This window comes from Diabrotica virgifera, chromosome 6, assembly GCF_917563875.1.
Source record: "Diabrotica virgifera virgifera chromosome 6, PGI_DIABVI_V3a".
NCBI classification, from domain to species: Eukaryota; Metazoa; Arthropoda; class Insecta; order Coleoptera; family Chrysomelidae; genus Diabrotica; species Diabrotica virgifera.
In genome coordinates, this window is record NC_065448.1 from 198838702 (window position 1) to 198861560 (window position 22859).

At 32.5% G+C, this 22859-nt stretch overlaps 1 protein-coding gene across 1 annotated transcript in view; it reads right to left on the bottom strand.

The window, feature by feature from the left end:
- Positions 1-223: 223 nt before the first annotated feature.
- The window catches only part of LOC126887112 (zinc finger protein 665-like), a 29464-nt gene continuing 6828 nt past the window's right edge, over positions 224-22859 (bottom strand). The window contains exons 2-3 of the mRNA XM_050654455.1: positions 7788-10524; positions 224-1119 (exon numbers count right to left, since the gene is read on the bottom strand). Of these exons, the coding sequence (XP_050510412.1) occupies positions 8003-10524 (2522 nt within the window). The 3' untranslated portion in view covers positions 224-1119; positions 7788-8002. The remainder of the gene's footprint in view (positions 1120-7787; positions 10525-22859) is intronic.

Here is a 22859-nt window from a genome sequence, read left to right on the forward strand (position 1 = left end):
CGTTTTATGATCATGTTACCTTATATTTTATAATATTATTTTAATATTTAAAAATATATGCAAGTTCCCTATTAATTTATTATATTTTTGTGTAATAGAACTAAGTTGTTGGAATACCTGAAAAAAATAGATTATTGTTCATTGTAAGTTTTACTTACAGACAGGATAAGTACATTTACGTAAAAATTACGTTTTAGGATTTTTATTTAAAAATATTATCAATAGTTTAAAAAAATGGGAAAGTTCATTTAAAGTTCTATTTTAGAAAAAGGGGTTGAAACTAGTTAGAGTGCTTTTGGCGCTCTATGAACTAAATAAAATAAAACGGTTCTTGTTTGGCTTCACAACGAAATGATTATTTATTATTGTTTTATTATTATTTCATGCAAATGTATATGCTAATATAAAATTTTCACCCATTTTGGTTTATTTATATAAATATTTACTAATATTAAAATTGTTTTCTATTACTTTCATTTAGCGCGCCTATAAGTATATTGTCAAAAGGTTTGTTCCAACACAACGAAAACCGTCATGAAACGATCACGAAACTGCGCACAGATAGTAAAATAAGACGTTCCATGGGTTATTTTGTCTACTGTGCAGTTTCGTGATCGTTTCATGACGGTTTGTTGGAACAAACCTAAAATATATTGCCACTGTTGCCAAAGTTTCGCAGAACTTTCTAAAAAGGGTTTGATACTATCTCCTGAAGTTATATTGATGACGCGCTACTGTAGGCTCTTAAGGAAATGTCTCAAGCCGATAGGGATATTGAAAATTTATCCTGAAATTCATTTTAATAATTGTAATATTGAAAATATAAATGTATCAACAGAGTAATTAATTTGACCATATAAACTACTTAATTTTGCGTTACAAAATTAATAAATTTGATTTGAATATATTTTTTTTGCTGTGAATGACCATAGAAAAAATCATGTATACAATTTGCATTTAATTATCATTATGAAGCTCGTATTCTATACGAAACTCACCGCTACGCGACTCGTTTCGTGTCCGTCATATTTGCATCATAATGACCATCATTAAATGCTCGTTGCATAATATACTATTCTGTTTCCCCTTTCCGGTTTTCTCACTCTTACTCGTGGCATCCTAAAACAAACCAAACAGTTACACAAACTATGTTAACAATTTTTCCAACTTTTTTCTACAACTTAATCTACGTCATCTTACATGAACTTAAGGGGGTTATTAATAACACCACTGTTATTAAATTAAAATAGTGTTATTAATAACCAACCACTGGATATCTTAGTACAAAGTAAGATAATAAATGACGCAAAAGACTACCCTAGGGACAATTGAAACAATTTTCAATCATCGTCTATACTATTTTTTTTTTCAATCATCCCCACGGGCCATTTTTTTCTTAAATACTCAAATATATCGTCGGCTTACTGCCAAAACCAACTAACTCCACTTTTTAAAGTTTTGAGGAATCGACGTTTTAAACTTTAATTTGAAATGAAAAATCGTTTGAATTTAAAAATGATTTAATGACTGAAAAATATTAAAGTAAATAACATTAAAAACGAAACATTTTGTTAAAAACCTATTAAAATGAAGTGAAAGTTAAAAAAAGTACAAAAAACATTTTTTTTCGGCACTTGTCGGGTTTTGGCTGTTACAAAGTTAGTCAACTTCTAGGTAATAACTACATCACTATCCTCCATATCAGGCACTTGTCTTGTTTTGGCAGAACTAGAATATTGTAAATGATAAAATACTATTTTATTTAAACAGAGATGTGCAGACAACTGCACATATCTGTTTTTGGCTGAACAAATGTGTCATCATTGGAATTAGTTGTTTTGAGACCCTTCTGTTTCCCACATTTAAAATCTGCTTTGAAGTGTCTGGTTTCATCAGTACATTCTTTGATAATTATTAAGTACAAAGGCGTACTTAACTCAGAATCGACAAAAAGTGGAGTTAGTTGGTTTTGGCAGTAAGCCGACGATATCTTTTCACTCTAGGACAATACAAGTAGTAATAATTTAAACTGTCCCATCTAAAGAATAAATGCCAATTAAACTAATAGGTAAATAATTACACTTTTATAAAAAAGAACTTTTTTATAATAAAACGTTTTTATTATTTATAGGAGAGAATATAAAATAATTTGACGATATAAAATGCTTAAAATTCCAAAAATTACACTATAATAAAAAAGTACTTGTTATAACACCGTTTTGTTATACAGATTCGGCACTTTTTTAACTACCCTATGGGTTATTCAGTGTGTGGAATAAAGATAATATTTAATTGTGTGAATACAAGTGAGATGCAGTCACGATCTCGAATGAGTGGGTTTGATCTTGAAACAGTGTTGCTACGTTTCTGTTACATCTTTCCTTCTAAAATATTAGTGAGATACATAAGAGTAAAATAATATTTAATTTCACTAGAGTTCATTGTAAAATTAAAATTAATATTGTTGAGAGTATGGTTGAGAGCCAATCATGCTCTTACGCCATCTTACATGCATAGAATCGGCTTGGCAGATACTCCCAATTGTACTTGTGGCAAAATCGGAGATCTAACACATGTCATATTAGAATGTCATTTAAACATAAATAACATAAACGACCTTTATAAGGAATTAAAAGATTTAAAATGTTTTTTCCCAATAAACCTAAATACTTTAATATTTACAAATGATATGGAAATTCTTCATCTCATTTATAAACATGTTAAATTATGTAAATACAAGTTGTAAACGTAATATGTAATAAATAGGCATAATTTGTTAATGTGGTTTAAAAAAATTAAAAAAAAAAATATTAAAAAAAAACAAACTAAAATAATAAAAAAAAATAATAAACAAAAAAAAAAGAAAAGGAAAAAGAAAAAAAAGGAACAAAAATAAAAAATAATAGAAAAAAAAAGAAGTAAAAAAGTGTTTCGCACAAATTAAAATATATATTAAAAAAAAACACAGTAAAATAATTTAAAAAAAAAAAACAAAATAAAAAAAAGCTACACAATGTACCAATGTATATATAAAAATAAAATTGTAGAATGTACTTATGTTATAAGAAATTTATGACTATGAATCTGCAATCAATCAGAAACAAGTCTGGCTAATTGGCTCTGCCAAAGCCATTTTCAAAAAAAAAAAAAAAATTAATATTGTCACAAAAAAAACTTAAATAAAGTAGCAATGTAATAGTTATTTTCTAAGCGATTCTATTAATTACTTAATTAGTTAACAAAGAACATTGACTTAAGGAATTGATGCGTGGCAACTACGCGTTATTCCCCTCAATTCGTAGCAAAATAGGCCACGCCCGCCTGCCAAAATTAAACTTCAGTTCAGTCCGATATCCTCTGCCGGTGCGATATGTGACTTAAGGGTCTGCATCGCGCCAAGGGAACCGAATGAAACTAACTACTTGCACGATTGCAGCTTTCTATGCATATCTACGCGGTATTTACGAATGGATTCTTATTTTTATAAGTTTATGGATACGTATTTAAAACATATTTCACCTAAAACATTGTTCTATTTCTTCTATTGTTCTATCTAATAAAAAGTTTCTATTTTTTGTGGCATTTACTTATGTAATTTATTATTCTAAATGGGAAATAAGCCACAATTTAACTTAAAAAACTCCTACTTCGAATGTCGTTGTCAAAATACAAAATATTATCTAATAAATTGAACAAAAATGTTGTAGGTATCCTTCGCTTGATTTCTTCCGTCATGAGGTTTTCTTTGGCGATCAGGTGCCTAAGTATGTGAATTTGTCCACCGCTTTAAAGGTAGAGTTATCAACAGTGAATTGGTGACCGATGTTTCTGGCTCTATTGTTGGGTGTTGATGCCATCGTCTTAGTTTTCTCCTCGTTTACTTGCAGCCCTATATTTTTTGAAGCATTTGAGAAGGTGACATTTCTTCTAGCTTGCGTGTTGTCGGGAAACTAGGTCCACGTCATCTACATATGCCAACATTTGAGATGATTTATTAAAAATATTTCCTCTGTTGTCTATTCGGGCATTTCAACAGACTTTTCCAGAGCTATGTTGAAAATGAGACACACCAGCGCATCTCCCGGTCGCAGCCCAACATGCGTTTCAAACGCCATTGTTCGCCCTGTATTTCGACTTTACAACTTTACGCATTGTAGCCTTAACCAATATTATCAGTTTATCAGGGATGTGGAATTCATCCATGGCTTCATACAATTTAATATTTGTCCTTATTTCGTTGCATATAGGTCGTCGTCGAGATTTCCGTCCAGCATTTTCAACTTTAGATTTCGTAACTATGGATTTTTACGGGGTTGGGTAGTTAACCCAACGCCAAACCCCCTTTTCGGAGGGCCATTTCACCCGCTCTCGTCAGTTCCCGACCCAACTTTCCACCCGGGCTTGGATACCGGATCTCTAGGTTGGGTTGTTCGGTTAAGAGGGGACACCAACGTGAAGGTGAGAGTCGGATTTGAGTAGAAGAGGCTAATTGGAGTAAACTGGAATCAACTCCATGTTTTCGCATTCTACCCCTTTATCCCCAAAAAAAATTTTTAACCTAAATAACAAAATAAGTACTTTTTTTATAAAAATATAACCAACATAACAATAACAATTCTAAATAATTAAATTAAAATTAAAGTCATTTTAAAAAATATTTTTTATAAGAAAACCAACTGAAAAATTTATTCTAAATAATGAAATTAAAATTAAAGTCATTTTAAAAAAATATTTTTTTATAAGAAAACCAACTGAAAAATTTATTCTAAATAATTAAATTAAAATTAAAGGCTAAAACAATTCTAAACAAGTAAATGTTCGAACAAACCACCCTCTTGCAGTGAACAAAAACCGAATCGATCATACAATGACGATCTCATTGCATTCAGCTGATCTGGCTCTACCTCACTGCAGAGCTGAACAATTTTTTATTGTAATTCTGCTAAAGTGGTCGCTCGTTCAAATTCATGCTGATATATTTTGGATTTTAGCATACCCCAGAAATAAAAATCTAAAGGTGCTAAGTCTGGTGATCTAGGGGGCCATTCTATTGTCCCTCGAGTAGAAATTAATCGTCCCGGGTATGTTTGTTCCAAATAATTTCTGACTGCGGCTGAATTGTGTGCTGGGCAAACATCCTGTTGAAACCAGACATCGTCGAAGTTGGGCGCGACGTTTCGAATTGCGGGAATAATCTGATTTTGCAATAATTCTAGGTACTTACGTCCATTCAGATTTCCCATAATAAAAAATGGACCAATTATATGATCGCTATAAAGTCCAGTCCACACATTTAATTTTTTGGGTATTGTGTTCGCACAGCAATACTCAATCGTTTATTTTTCCTAGACCAATAGCGGACGACAGATGGATTATGACGTCTGTGGATGGTGAATGAAGATTCATCGGTAAACACAATATTTTTTAAAAAGTTATTGTCGACATTCGACTTCTCAATCATAGCTTGACAAAATTGCATACGTTTAAAATGATCGTCTGGGAAAAGTTCTTGTGTGGTTTGCACTTTATAGCACTTGTATCCATTTTGCTTTAAAATGTTCCTCACAGTGCTCTCCTTTAGGTCAACTTCGTCCGCAATTTGTCTGCTCGAACAAGGCTTTTCTTCAGCAGCTAAGCTTCGCGTTCGACAGAAATTACTTTCGGTCGTGGTTGATTCGCAGGACGACATTTTCTACAGTGATTTATGCAACCAAAATTTTCGAAATTTTTAATTATTGACCGAACTGTTTTTTTTTTGTTGGAATTGGGCGATTTTCAAAATCACCAATAAATAAATGTATTATTGTCAGAATAGAATGTCCCACATAATACCATTTTATCATTTTGATCTTTTCTTCTCGTTTATAAAAGTTTGGCATGTTAATTATTTTTAAATTTTCAACCTTATGTGACAACAGCTTGTAAATGTAAACAATAGAACCTGAAATCTGAAATTCGACCTGTTGAACGCGAAAATACGAAAAATAGAAGCAAATCATAAGCCCCGCCTAGCCTTTTAGGGAAATGAGGGGAATATTGCTGTCTGTCTAGTAAAGTTGCGCTGTTGTCACTCATCAATTTGTAAAGTGAGTGTTCTGTGTTAATTAATCAAGTAATTGATGGAATCGTTTAAAAAATAACAATTACATGACTACTTCATTTAAGTTTTGTTGGGACAATATTAATTTTCATTCGACAGTAAACTGTAACGGATTTAAATATTATTTTACATTCAATATCCGACTAATATTTTAGAAGGAATGATATAACAGAAATATAGCAACACTGTCGAATTGTCAGACTCGTTACTTGACTGGAGTGGGGAGACGATCCACAACATGAGTGGATTGTGTCTCACTCGCATTCAAACAATTAAGTATTATCTTTGTTCCACACACTGAATAACCCATAAGGTAGTTAAAAAAGTGCCGAATCTGTATATAGGACACAACATGTTTCGAAAGAATAAAATATGAATTTTTAGTAGGTGTATTAACTGCTAAAATTATAATTCCACAAATTACACTAGTATAAAAAGTACTTTTTATAATACCACGGTTGTTTAAAATGGTATATATAATATTTATATAATATAATAACTAACTTATAAAATACGAATTTTAAGTATATAAACTTTTAATTATTTATTAAAAAAAATAAAGGAAGATACGCAACAGCCGTGTTCGAACTAGGGAACTCTCGGTCTGCAGTCTAATGCCACTAACCCAACATCAATTTGTAGATATCGATTTATTAACGTACTTTAAAATATCATTGCATTAGCCACATTTTTAAAATAGTTTGAAACAAAAAAAATCGATTTATCCATTCAGGGTGATGATTAGTGGGGAAAAACTCCGTAGATCTGTTATAGTAATAGGTAGCAATAAGAGTTAATAACAAAAAGTGTAGCCAACTTTGATTACAGATTGATAATCAGTAATCGTAAATTGTCAGTTTTATTCAATTCAATCATGGCTTACCTAAAATTTGGAAAGATTTAGACCCGTAATTAATAATTTGCTCTGAAAAATGAAAATATCTCAAAAACTAATAAATTTAGACATAGGAATGTTTTATATAAATTAACGTAAGGTAATAGTACTTTTCGATAGTGATATAAAATACAGGGTGTTTCATTTAAAATGACTGAGAAAATAATGTACTTGCGTTTTGACTCACCCTGTATTCAATATAAAGAAAATGAGGACTATCAATGATTTATGAAAATTTTGGCAATAAGCAAAAAAATATGGCATCAATAAACCATTGCCGTTGTGCTTATTTTTATTTATACAAGGTGTTGAACTTGTTACGATTTTCATATAAAATTTGTTATAACTTTGTAAATACCCTGTATAACATACCAAACCTTTATATTTTTGAAATGGAGAAGTTATGAAGATTTCGAAAATAAAATAAAATATAGGGTGTTCCATTTAAAAAAACATAAGTTTGATCTGCCACTATGTTATCGAACACCCTGTAAAATTCTAACTAATTTTGTAATGTGAAGCTTAAAGTTGGCTACAATTTTTGTTATTAACTTTTATCGCTATCCGTTACTATAACGGATCTACGGAGCTTTACCCTACTAATCAATCACCCTGTATAATAGCAGTTAAATATATTGCATTGTTAGCTAGTTCAAAGCTATTCTGAAAATTTCAGTTACCTAAGTAGCCTAGAACTATTTTTAAAATGGATTACAAAATTTGCGGAGTCCGTGACACCGACCAAGCCAAGTATATAAAAACGTTTTAAAATAGTCGAAGCTGCATACTTACGTTCCGATATGTTGTGTGACCTTTTGTTGTGCGGTGCAGAAGTTTACTTCCATAACGGTAAATCACGTTAATGAGGATGCACACATGTAATGCAAACGATAATCAATGGCGATGCCGGGCTTCTAGTGGCGCTGCGTTTGGTATAAGCGCGCGCGGTTTCAATAGTGGAATACCACCAATATGGCGGCTGTTTTAATTGTCCCCGGTCTACCCTACTATGATTTTTCTACTCCATGTGTACGCATGTGCTCAACACATAGATTATTTGTACTGAATTGTTCACGACAAATATCACATTCAAAAAACTTTACTCCTGGGTGTATTGTCATCATGTGCTTCTTTAACTTGCATCTTTCAGTAAACGTTTTATGACAAATATTACACTCATTAAGTTTTTCTCCAGTATGGGAACGTATATGTTTGTTCAGGTTTCCTTTGTTTGAGTATTCCTTAAAACAAATAATACAATGAAATGGTCTTTCTCCAGTGTGACTCACTACATGTTTCTGAAATTCACTGTTACCTGTAAACTGCCTGGGACAATAATCACACTTTATAAGTTTTTTGCCTGTGTGGAGTCTCATATGTTTGTTGAAGGGATTCTTTGATCTAAATTCCCTTTGGCACAATTCACATTTATAGGGTTTTTCTCCAGAATGTATGCGCTCATGGTCTGTTAGTGAGTTTTTTGTAGAAAATATTTTTAAACATTTAATGCATTTAAAGGGACGGTTACCTCCAGTGTGGGTATGCATATGTTTAGCCAGGCTTGCTTTGGTTGTGAAGTTCTTGAAACAAACAACACACTGACAAGGTCTTTCTCCAGTGTGGCTTACTACGTGTGCCTCAAATTGAGTCTTAGCTGTAAACTGTTTGGGACAATAATCACACTTTATAAGATTTTCCCCGGTGTGCAATCTCATATGTTTCTTGAAGATATACTTCGATCTAATTTCCTTTTCACACAATTCACATTTATAGGGTTTTTCTCCAGAATGTATGCGCTCATGTTCTGTTAGGGCGATTTGAGAAGAAAATGTCTTTAAACATATAATGCATTTAAATTGAGGATTTTCTCCAGTGTGGGAACGCATATTATGTTTGTTCAGGCTGTCTTTTCTTGAAAACTTTTTGAAACAAATAATACACTGAAATGGTCTTTCTCCAGTGTGGCTTACTATGTGCAACTGCAAACTAGTGTTATCTGTAAACTGGCTGGGACAATAATCACACTTTATAAGTTTTTCGCCTGTGTGGAGTCTCATATGTTTGTTGAAGGGATTCTTTGATCTAAATTCCCTTTGGCACAATTCACATTTATAGGGTTTTTCTCCAGAATGTATGCGCTCATGGTCTGTTAGTGAGTTTTTTGTAGAAAATATTTTTAAACATATAATGCATTTAAAGGGACGGTTACCTCCAGTGTGGGTATGCATATGTCTAGCCAGGCTTGCTTTGGTTGTGAAGTTCTTGAAACAAACAACACACTGAAAAGGTCTTTCTCCAGTGTGGCTTACTACGTGTGCCTCAAATTGAGTCTTAGCTGTAAACTGTTTGGGACAATAATCACACTTTATAAGGTTTTCCCCGGTGTGCAATCTCATATGTTTCTTGAAGATATACTTCGATCTAATTTCCTTTTCACACAATTCACATTTATAGGGTTTTTCTCCAGAATGTATGCGCTCATGGTCTGTCAATGTGTTTTGTGAAGAAAATGTCTTTAAACATATAATGCATTTAAAGGGTTTTATTCCTAAGTGCGTCAGTGTATGACGATCTAAATTTCGTTGTAGTGGGAATTGTTTGAGATAAAAATTGCTTTGAAAATATTCTACTTTTGGAACATTAGAAAAATGATCTAATGCAATATGTTGGAAAGATTTTTCTTCGACATTTAAAGGCATATTTTCCATTGACTGATCAATTTCTGTAGGCATATTGGAATAACAACTATCAAGTGCTTTCTCTTCGAAAGGTTTCCCGTTTATATGTGTGCGCCTATGTACAATACAATTATTATTTTGAAAAAACAGTTTACAACAAATATCACACTCAAAAGGTTTTTCTCCGACGTGCCTAAGTAAATGATTTCTTAGGCTATCTTTAAATGTGAATTGTACAAAGCATATATGACACCTTAATTGTTGTTCTCCAGTGCGTTTTTGTATGCGGTTCTTAAATCTAGCTAAATCTGCGTGCCTAAATATATGACGTGTTAGATTGGTTATTATTGAGAAATGCTTATAGCAAATTCTGCATTGAAATGGTTTGTCTTTTTCTTTATTATGCACAAATGCACGTCGGTTAGGTTTTTCTTTAAGATGATTATCAAATTTGGTTTGTTGCATATGGTTTTCTTCAATATTGAAAAGGGTACTATGTGTTAATTCATCATTATCTGTGGATATATTTGAACTGTTTTTAGACGTTATAGGTTGTAAAGTCTTATCTTCACCATGGAGGTCTTCTTTTTGGGTAGATTGGTTACTTTCTGTTACAATACTGGAGCCACTGTGCAATTTCATATGTCTTTTTAACGTAGATTCTCCGTTAAAGTCCTTAAAGCAAACATCATATCTGAAGGGTTCCTCTTTTGTATGTGTTTGTCTATGTACAAGACATTGGGAATTTTGGCTGATTTTTTTTAAACAAATATCACACTCAAAAGCTGCAGCTGGGTGTTGCAGCATATCACTGTCTATATCATCTTTCTGAACAACCGAAGAAGGAATATCTAAAACATAATTAATAATTATTAATAATATTAAAAATGAACTACGAAATTATTTTATAAAAATAATTTATAAAAATTCTTTTATAAAAATTACACACTACTCTGTCTATTGTGCAAACCATTCAGATGGAACAGCCATCTACACTACGAGATAAAACACTACGAACTTGCTCCGTATAATATCACCAACAAAATTCAGAGTACTATTATAAAAGTACATGCGCTCACCAGTCCATTAACAATAGATTCTATCTACAGCCCACCACGCCACACCATGGCGTGGTGGAGGTATTCCTCAATCTGGAGGAATACAGAGAGTTTTTTGAACAACCAGAAATCTATTAAAAATCATACATTAACCTGAAATACCTAACAGCCGGTACCGCCACATACTGGCCCACTGATAACATCAAAATTCCTGATCTGTTAGACTTCGCCATAACTAAGGGAATGCCTGAAATACACCGCGACATCACCCCCAGTTTTGATCTACATTCGGACCACAGTCCCATCTTGATCACCTAAGTTGTTTAAGGTGTTTGTTTGTGCAATATTATTTGTATTTCACGTTAGTAATAAAAAAAAACAATCACTTTTGACTAAACTGTATTAAAATCAAGATTATACAAAGTAGAATGTTAAGAGTAGCGTCTTTTACTTGCAAGAGCCGAGAATGGAATGGGGTGAATGGTGAATGCCTTCGATCGACGTAAATACGTCCTCCCTTGGGCTTGGTACCTGCTCGCTGTGGAGACATCGCAGGGTGGTACGAAAAAATAGACACCGGCCGTGTATACAGGGTGCGCACAAAAATATTAAAAGTCTAAACTTCACAAAAATATTAAAAAGTCTTAACATAAGTATCAATATAATTTGGAAAACTCTTGCACCAAGGCTATGGGTTCCAGTTACACAAATTGGGTTGAATTCAAAGAAAAAATCAATGAAAAAATATCTCTAGACATTCGACTCAAACACAAGGACGATATTGAAGAAGCTGTGAAATATCTAACGGAACAAATACAACATGCCGCTTGGGAAGCTACTCCTGTAAAGGAAAAAACCATTGATGAAAGTTATAGTATACCCCTCCACATTAGAACATTAGTAGAAGAGAGAAGAACCCGTCTCAAATAACAAAGAACAAGAAACGCGATATATAAAACAAATCTAAACAGGCTCACACACGGACTTCATTCTGCTATCCAAACAGCCAAAAACGAATCCTTTAAAATATGTCACAAACCTTTCACTTGACGACAACTCTCTTTGGAAAGCTACAAAGAAATTCAAGAAACCCGTAGTAATGAAATTACCAATTAGGAAAAATGACGGAACCTGGACTCGATCAGATATACAGAAATCCAACAGATTCGCAGAACATCTAACAACCGTCTTCTCCACCCCACAGGCCAACGATATTAACGACGAGAAAATTAGAGACTTCCTTAATGCACTCTGTCAGCTATCATTACCACTAAAATATTTCTTACCAAACGAAGTCAGTAACGAGATCAACCTGCTTAACCCTCATAAAGCTCCAGGATATAACCTTATAACTGACGAAATCTTAAAAAATCTCCCAAGAAAAGGTGTCGTTTTAATAACAATTATTTTTAATACCCTCCTAAGACTATGTTATTTTCCAGTACAATGGAAATATGCACAAATTATATCGATACCTAAACCTGGTAAACCTCCAACTGAAGACTTTATCAAAAATGTTCGAAAATCTAACAATAAAACACTGAAAACGTTTGTTTTCTATACTTCCACAAAATTTATTACAACTAAGTGACTACAGCTGTTTCGGCAGAGTGCCTTTCTCAAGTGATATAGTTTACAATGTGTTTGCCTTTTTAAGTCTTTAACTGAAGAGGTTGAGGAGTGGGGAGCTGTTTGTCTCGAGTTGGTCATTCAGAATTATATCTGTATTTTTCAATTTATTCATTTCCATAGATTCTAAAAAAGATAGCTTAATGCCTTTATTTTGAATATGCAGAATTTGAAACTCTTCATTGAAAGAATGATTATGATCTAGAAGGTGAAGTGCGTATGTAGAAGTGTCTGTTTTTCTATTGTTGAAAACCCTTTTATGTTCTGCTATCCGTTTGTCAAAGGTTCTGCCAGTTTGACCGATGTAAGTTTTCGGACAGTCCCCACAAGTTAGTTTGTACATACCACTCTGTAGTTGCTTTCTCTTTCGGCTTCTATTGTTCTTAATATATTTGCTTAAGTTGTTGTTAGTTCTGAAAGCTGGTGTTATTCCTTTCTTTTTTATGTATCTGGCTATTTTTGTTGTTATCTTGCCAGTATATGTGAGAGAGCAGAAGGCACTGGGTTCTTTCTGTGGTGGTGGATACACTAATTTCAGGGCTTTCTTATGGAGTTTTTGGTTTAAAATTTTGTTAACTGTTTGTTCGTTATAGCCATTGTTTACTGCTATTTGTTTAATGATGTTTAGTTCTATCTCGAAGTTATTTTTTGTCATGGGAATTTCTGTCAGTCGATGTATCATGCTATGGTAGCCTGCTAATTTGTGTTGTGTAGGATGGGATGATGAATTGTGTATGGTTGTGTCAGTATGGGTAGGTTTATGATATACGAAGAACTCATGTTTGTTGTGTAGTCTGGTAATCGTTACATCTAGAAAGTTTATGGAATTTTTCTGTTCTGTTTCTATTGTAAACTCAATATTACTATGAAGTGAATTAATGTATGATAGAAATTGGTCAAGTTGTCTGTTAGTTCCTGTAAAGCATACACCAATATAAGAACTGTTTAAATACGGGATGTTTAGAAATTGTTGTTTCAAGTTGGTTCATAAATATATCTGATAGAAATGGGCTTAGAGGATTACCCATAATAAGTCCTGCACTATTGTTTGTGTATATTTGATTATTGAATTCAAAATAGTCTTGATTTATGCAAATTCCAAGAAGGTGTAAAATTTCAGATGCAATGATCGGATTTGTACTATTATGGTCTAAAAGATTTTTAACTAAAACAAAAGTTTCTGTAGGAGGAACACTAGGAAAAAGATTTTTTACGCCAAATGAAATTAGTCTGGAGTTGTTGGGTAATTGAAAATGTTGTATTTTATTAACTAGTTCTAGTGTATTTTTTACGGTGAATTTAGGTGAAAATTTAATGTATTCTGTAATAATATCTGTCAGTTTTTTTTGAAAGTTTATATGGCGGAGCTGTATAAAAAGAAACTACAGGCCTTATTGGGTGGTCAGGTTTGTGTAGTTTAATAAAAGAGTATAATTTAGGAGGTTGTGGGTTCATAATATTAAGGTATTTCTGTTCTGTTGGATTTATTATTGACTTTGAATTTTCAATGGCTAGTTTAATTTGTTTTCGGTATTTTTCTGTGGGGTCTTTGTTTAGTGTTATACTATTTTGGTTATTTAAAAATTGTATTGTTTTATTATTATAGTCTCTTTTATCTATAGCAATGGTAGTGTTACCTTTGTCTGCTTTTGTAAATATTATGTCATGTTTTATTGATTTATTTTTAATTGAAACGGCTATTTGGTTCTCTTTGTAACAGGAATTATTAGTTTCACTACACACATCCGTAATAGATTTTGCAATGATGCTTTTTTCTATGTTCTTAGCAGTTTTGTTTAATGCTACTTCACATTCTACACCTAAATATTCTAAATTTTTTTGATTATTATGTTGAGGCAAGTTGTGTTTGAATCCTTTCTCTAAAAGTTCTATCTCGCTATTATTGAATTTAGTATCTGTTAAGTTTATAAATCTATTGCAAAAACTGTGATTTGAAATTTTTTTTGTATAATTAGTATTGAGTTTTTTACTATTGTCAATTAGATTATTTAGTTTTTTACACTGTGTACTAAATTTTTTGTCTATTATATTATCTACTTCTGTTCTTACATTAGAATCTAGGATGTCAAATTCTATATTATCTAATCTATAATGCAATTCTGAATGACATACCTTAAGGTAAACAGCTATAATATCTCGTTTTCTGTACTGGGTGCCCCTATCCCGTTTCAGCCATCTGGGCCCTGATTCTAAATCAAATTTCGAAGTAGAATCAGTAGAAACCAAAGAATACTGAGAGATATGTATTCTTTGGTAGAAACGATTATATTTAAATTTGGTAAATATAACTCTGCACGACCACGCAACTCGAAACACAAGTACGCAAACACGGTTGCGTGAAGCGTGGCTCGCAATCGTGAAATTTACGAGACTTGCTCGACCTGTAGATTCTTGTCTGTGCCAACACCACAGTACAAAACAAGACCAGGTTCTGTCCTTTACTGTGACCAAGGCCCTGATTCTAAATCAAATTTCGACCAAAAACAAGTCGCTTTCAATATGGCGACGGTTGAAATGCGATTGTACGAGCCTTGTGGATTTTAGTTGAACTAACGAAGTGACGTCATGAAATAGCGACTATCGAAATTAATAGCGACTTTAAAAAGGGTGTTGATATTATAATTTCGACTGTCGAAATTATTTGACACGGAGATGAATGAATATGAATGGCCAAAAGCGAGGTTAGGTTTATTTTAGATGTGTTTTGTTTATTTCTTGCAAGGAAAACTAAAGCAAAAGGTATTATAATATAGCTGGGTTTAATTGAAATTGGCTTGTTTTGAGGAATTAGATAGAATAGTATTAAATTAGAAATATAATAATTGAGAATGTCCACAACATGAATCATCAACTCAATGAAAGTAATAATCTGGGAAAATTAGTAAAAAACAAGGAAAATTAATTACCAGTTATTTTATTGCTGGACATGCTGAAATCAAATCTTAAGATTTCCTATATTAGTAATATAGCTGTGCAAAGTCCACAGAAAGTGTGCTATTTTGTTTATAAACAAATTAGCGCTCCGAAATCTTTTTTTTTATTATTGCTCTATAACTCCGAAAATTTTAACTTTAAACCAAAACACTCACATAAAAATTGACAGTAATTTAATTCTGCACATTGATAATTTATTCCAATTTCCTTCGACGGAAATTTTCCTCGGAAAATTCGGGTTTTCAAAACAAAATCTTTAATTTTCAACTAAAATTTGAGGGAAGTAATTATTTATCAATAATTAAATAATTTGGTGACAGTGACATAAATCTTTTTTGTTATGAGTGTCTTGAAGATATGAAAATTTGTATGTACAAAGAGGACCGGAATTAAAAGGTATCTAATGGTTCAACGATTAAAATCCTGTTGTTTATAACTCTGTCGCAAATGCCGGTAAAATTTGACCGGTTATACCTGGAATCAGTCCTCGCAATTCAATTTGTTTTTCTTCGAAAAGGACACAGCCCTTTTCAACAGCGTTAACTTAATTTAATTTAATCTAATATTTTCTGAGGGGTTCTATTTGTTTATAAGCCAAAAATTGTTTCTTTATAACATTCCTGAGACCGCTCAAATGGTCCAATTTCAATCCTGTAAGGTAGGTTGAATAGGTATAGTGTTTTTTTATACGAAAATCATAGTTATTCTGGTGTATCATAATCTTGCTGGTTATTATTTCGACCGAAATTTTTTAATCAACATTTTAATTATTGCTAAACTATTGGTTAGATTGTCGCCGGTCTCCTGATATACAGAGAGGGGCTAAATTACGGAATAAATTCATGTTCTCTAAAATGGACGATTTTAGAGAAAAATCCCGAAACAGGTCGATTTTTATTTTTAAATTAAATTTCTTGGCATATATTTCAAACTAGTGACGTCATCCATCCGAGCGTGATGACGTAATCGATTATTTTTTAAATAGGAATAGGGGTTCGTGTTGTAGCTCATTTACAAAGGCGTTCAATTCTCTATTCAGTATTATAAACATTAATATCATTATTTATCCAGGGAGGCCAAAAAAATTTTTGAATTAAATTAATTGACGCAAGAAAAAAGAATGCATGTAATTTATTTAACTCAAAATACATTCTATTGCTGTCAGAAAATAGAAAAAATGTTTATTTTGCAAATAAACATTTCTTTTAGCTTAAATTAAATGTTCAAACTGCCAATAGGTAGGAGGGAGGCTGTTTGTGATTTAATTTAAGCGAAAAGAAATGTTTATTTGTGAAATAAACCTTTTTTTCTATTTTTTGACAGCAGTACAATGTTTTTTGAGTTAAATAAATTACATACATTCTTCTTTTTGCGCCAATTAATTTAATTCAAAAAATTTTTTTGGCAACCCTGTATAAATACCTAATGATATTAATGTTTATATTACTGAATAGAGAATTGAACGCCCTTTCAAATGACCTACCACACGACCCCTATTCCCATTAACAAAATTATCGATTACGTCATCACGCTCAGATAGATGACGTCACTAGTATAAAATATATGCCAAAAAATTGTAATTTAAAAATAAAAATCGACCTCTTTCGGGATTTTGCTCCAAAATCGTCCGTTTTAAAGAAATGAATTTATTCCATAATTTAGCCCCTCTGTATAATCTACTATAATAAATCTTTCATGTCATCAATTATTTAATTATTGATAAATAATTAGGTATACTTCCCTAAAATTTTAATTGAAAATTGCAGATTTTTTGGGAAAACTCGGATTTTCTGAGTAAAATTTTTGTTGAAGGAAATCGGAAAAAAAATAACTTTGTGCAGAACTAAATTACGGTGAATTTTTATTTGAGTGTTTTTGGCTCAAAGGAAAAATTTTAGGAGTTACAGACCACTAATTGAAAAAAAAAGAAGATTTAGGAGTGCTAATTTGTTTATAAATAAAATAACACACTTTCTGCGGACTTGTCATACCCCATATTACTAAGATATGCAATCTTAAGATTCGATTTTAGCAATAAAATAGCTGGTAAATAATTTTTCCTAAAAATGGCATTTTTTCGATAATTTTCCCAGACTATCAACAAACTCCAATAAACCGAAGCGCCAACCCGAATTCTGAGCAGTCTCAACATGATAAGGTTAATATCCCCAGTTGTAACTAATATCGAAATGAATAAGAATCGCTATACTCTGTGGCTGTCATGGCGGTGTCGAAATGAAATTGCGACTGTCGAAATGAATTAGAATCAGGCCCCTGGTTTGGCCCTGATGGATACCTGCGAGGGCAGCGACACTGCGGTTGTTGGTTTTTAACTTTATGTATTTCGGGAACACGTTGTTTTTCACGCACATGTTAAGAAACCAGATATTTTGTGTTGTTAATCTACGCTTTAAAAGCAATCTTGAAAACAATATGGTCAATAGCCCTGTATTGGCTTCCTTTAAATAATTGATGGATTCGACCGTTACTTGATGGAAGTTCATTTTATCTAACAATAAAACACTGAAAACGTTTGTTTTCTATACTTCCACAAAATTTATTACAACTAAGTGACTACAGCTGTTTCGGCAGAGTGCCTTTCTCAAGTGATATAGTTTACAATGTGTTTGCCTTTTTAAGTCTTTAACTGAAGAGTTTGAGGAGTGGGGAGCTGTTTGTCTCGAGTTGGTCATTCAGAATTATATCTGTATTTTTCAATTTATTAATTTCCATAGATTCTAAAAAAGATAGCTTAAGGCCTTTATTTTGAATATGCAGAATTTGTAACTCTTCATTGAAAGAATGATTATGATCTAGAAGGTGAAGTGTGTATGTAGAAGTGTCTTTTTCTATTGTTGAAAGCCCTTTTGTGTTCTGCTATCCGTTTGTCAAAGGTTCTGTCAGTGTGACCGATGTAAGGGCTTTCAACAATAGAAAAACAGACACTTCTACATACGCACTTCACCTTCTAGATCATAATCATTCTTTCAATGAAGAGTTTCAAATTCTGCATATTCAAAATAAAGGCCTTAAGCTATCTTTTTTAGAATCTATGGAAATTAATAAATTGAAAAATACAGATATAATTCTGAATGACCAACTCGAGACAAACAGCTCCCCACTCCTCAATCTCTTCAGTTAAAGACTTAAAAAGGCAAACACATTGTAAAATATATCACTTGAGAAAGGCACTCTGCCGAAACAGCTGTAGTCACTTAGTTGTAATAAATTTTGTGAAAGTATAGAAAACAAACGTTTTCAGTGTTTTATTGTTAGATAAAATGAACTTCCATCAAGTAACGGTCGAATCCATCAATCTTCGAAAAGTTAATCCTTGACAGAATAGAAACAACAATGCCTATAGTAAAGCTGATCCCAAATCACCAGTTTGGTTTTCGCTCAAATGACTTAACCATACAACAGTGCCATACATTAATCAACAAAATAAAAGAGAGCCTAGACGGGAAACAAATCTGTATATCAGCATTCCTCGATATACAGCAAGCATTTGAGAGAGTGTGGCACGAGGGTCTTCTCTTCAAAATAAAAACTCAGCTAACTAACCAAATCTATCTCCTCCTTAAATAATATTTTTCTGACAGATACTTCCAAGTTAAATACGATGGAACCCTATCCAACTAAAACCAAATAAAATGCGGAGTACTTCAAGGCAGTGTACTTGGCCCATTCCTTTACCAAATTTTCACTGCTGATATTCCTATTAGCGAAAATACATTAATGGCAACATTTGCGGATGACACTGGTATACTAGCATCAGGCATTAGCATTTAACAAATTACAAAATCATCTCAATCAACTCAATCTTCAAACAAAGACAAATATAAATATGCGGATGATGTTGACATAATAAGCCGCAATAAAAGAGTATTAACCGCAAAAGCTATAGAACTGAAACGGGAAGCTGCTACGTTTGGTTTATATATAAATGAAAGTAAAACAAAATATATGGAGTGCACAAAGTCGAACCATCTGAAGGTAGACAACCATACATACGAATATGCCTCCACTATTCCCTACCTAGGGCCAATAATAAATGACACGGATTCTTAGCGGTGATGAGTGCTTTTATGCATACAAAGACTTAATGAAAAGCAAGTTACTGAATCGTGAGTCTAAGCTGAGAATCTACAAAACAGTAATTAGACCAGTGGTCAACTGTGGATATGAAAAGTAGAGCCTGTCAACCACTGATGAAAATCAACTGAGAATATTTGAGCCCAAAATACTAAGGAATACCAACCGATTACAGCGATGGTTCGTGGAGAATTAAAATGAACCACGAGCTGGATGAACAGCAAGCCCTCCTCGAAAACCCGACGTTTAGACAGGATTTTTTCCGCTCGGAACTTTGGTAAATTCCAAAATTTATGCTTAACCTCTGAGTGGCACTTTCTTTCTATGGACGTGGACTATAATTTCAGTGATTTTTTGAATAAGCTCGTCTATATCTTTAGTAAAGCATTTCCTTTAATTACAATAAAGCCAAAACATCGCAGATCTTTAACTACCAAAGGTATCTGCATATCAGCCAAGAAAATGCCTTCACTACTGTATATTAAGAAATTTACTACCCATGTCTCTGTCACTGAATATATCACCAAGTACAGGGCAACCTATTTAAAACTTATCAAATCAGTTAAAAAGGTCTACTATCAAAATCGTCTGGGAAGCTCTAAGAGTGTTGCAAAAGAAACTTGGTCTATAATAAACGATCTTTGAAATAAAACTCACACAGCTCAAACATTTTCCTTCCTGACCCTGAAAATCTAAATGAATACTTTGTTAATGTAAGTAAAACTATAACATCAACTATTCTGCCACAACAAGATCCCAGTTCCTGTCTCCCTAATTAAAGAAAGGTCTCGAATTCATTCTTTATAAGACCAGTTGATAAATCTGAATTGATCCAAACAATCAATAGTATCAAAAGCAAATCTTCCTGTAGTACTGTTGGACTATCCATAAAAATTTTATCCAGAGTAATTTTCCAGAGACAGCCATCATTATTCCTTTTCATAAGGGTAGTGAAAAATCGAATGCCTGCAATTATAGACCTATTGCATTACTACCGGCACTCTCCAAAATTCTTGAGAGACTCATAAAAACCCGACTTATGTCCTTTTTAGTTGTCATTTTATCACAAAATCAGTTGGGATTTTTAAGTAATGAATGTACTCACTGATGCCATATTTTCTGTACTAAATGAAGTTTATCAAGCACTGAACAAAAATCTTCACACTGCCACTGTTTTTGTGACAATGCCAAAGCTTTTGATTGTGTAAAGTGTAAATCACGACATTTTGATGAAAAAACTAAACTACGGAATTCAAGGTATTTATTTGAATTGGTTTCAATCTTACTTGGATAATAGGAAACAACTGGTTAGAGCAAATGATACAGACTCTAGTCTCAAAGACATTGTCTGTGGAGTACCACTAGGTTCAGTATTGGGTCCTCTACTTTTCCTTATCTTTATTTATGACATCACTAGTTTAAAAATCGATGGAAATTTTTTTCTTTTTGCTGATGACACCAGTATTACTTGGAGCAACTCAAATATTGCAACTCTTCATGCTACTATAACTTCTGATCTACTAACAATAATAACCTGGTTCAATTATAATTTACTCTCTATTAATGCAGATAAAACAGTAACATTATCCTATAAAGGAGTTCTTCAACCCTTACCTCTTAAATAACAACCAGATCAGTATTGTTGATTCTGTAAAATTTCTTGGTATTTTTTTAGATAGCAACGTAAATGGTCTCTTCATATCGATGTGTTAAGAAATAGAAATATTTATTTATCCTTTAAAGACATTCTACAAAAATGTATAGGACAAGTCACAGAGATGATTCTACATTGTAGAACAGTAGTTACAGGCTGAACATTGTTCAGCGACAATTTTTATAATAATATAACATATTTAGACATATACAAAACAATTTATACATAAAAATAAGATAGTGGTTTATACAGTATCTTTAAGAAATTCTCTGACTGAATAGTAGCATTTGGCTAATAATAAGTTTTTGATTTTATTTTTGTAACTGTTAAAAGAAGCAATCTCCTGCACTTCACCAGGAAGTTTATTGTACAATTTCATTCCCATAAATTTAAAACTATTTTCTAATCTTGATGTTTTATACTGGGGTATTTGGAGCTTATTAGAATTTCTTGTATGGTAATCATGTCGATGAGCATTAGTTTCAAATTGATTGAAATTTTCTTTGACAAACAGAAGAGTGTGGTAAATGTACAGACTATAGAATGACAAGATTTTGTATTTTATAAACGTTGGTTTACAAGTTTCCCGAAATTTTAGCCCGAATATTTTTCGAAGAATTTTTTTCTGAGTTACAAAAATTTTACAGCTGTCAATAGAATTTCCCCACAGTAGTATGTTGTAACTCATGTGACTGTAAACAAGGCCGTAATAGATATTGATCAGTGCTGATATCGGCATAGTATCTTTTATTCTAGAAATAGCATAAAAGGATTTATTTAATTTTGTATTTATTGCATTGACTTGTTCAGTCCATCTCAAACGGCAATCTATATTTAAACCTAAAAATTTTGTAGTTGTAACTGACGGAATAAGTATATTGTCAAATTTAAATGATAATGAGTATACATTGCTAAGAACATTTTGGGAGTGAAAATATAAAAATTGAGTTTTATCAACGTTTACCATTAATCCATTTGCTTTGGACCAATCTACAAATGACTTAAAAACACCGTTGGAAAATGATATGTCCCTCTTTACTAGGCGCAGAAATCGCTAGTGCAGTATCATCTGCGTAAATAGTAAGAACACGAGATTTAATGTAATCAGGAAGATCATTCATAAAAAGAATAAATATAAGCAGTCCTAAAACAGATCCTTGAGGGACTCCTTTGTCAATATTGTAAACTGTCGAAGTAGAATTCTGATATGAAACTAACATTTTTCTATTGTTCAAATAGTCTACTATCCAGTCCAAGAAATCTCCTCGGAAACCTAGGTTGTAAAATTTATTTTTAATAAAATTAAAATCCAGACAATCAAAGGCACGGGACAAATAAAAAAAGAGACCTGCCACATGCCTTCCCCTGTCAAGATCTGTATATATATAATTAAAAAAATGACATACAGCAGTCAACGTTGACTTCTTTGACCTAAACCCATGTTGATGCGGGGATATAATATCGAATTTGTCGAGAAAACAAACCATTTTATTATATACAACCTTTTCAAAATTTTTTGATAAAACGCTCAGCACTGCTACCGGTCTATAATTCGAAATTAATCCTGGATCATCTTTTTTGTGTATAGGAATAACTCTTGCGCTTTTAAGTGCGTCAGGAAATTTGCCATTAGCAACCGATAAATTAGCTCAAAAGTAGCTCAAAGGAGCAGAGAGGGAAAATATTCCCGATTTTACGACTTTTGTGGATATATTGTCCAAACCAGTACTGGACTTGTTTTTAAGATTTATAATTGCGTCTTCAACGTCTTGATATGTAACGGGTGTAAAGAAAA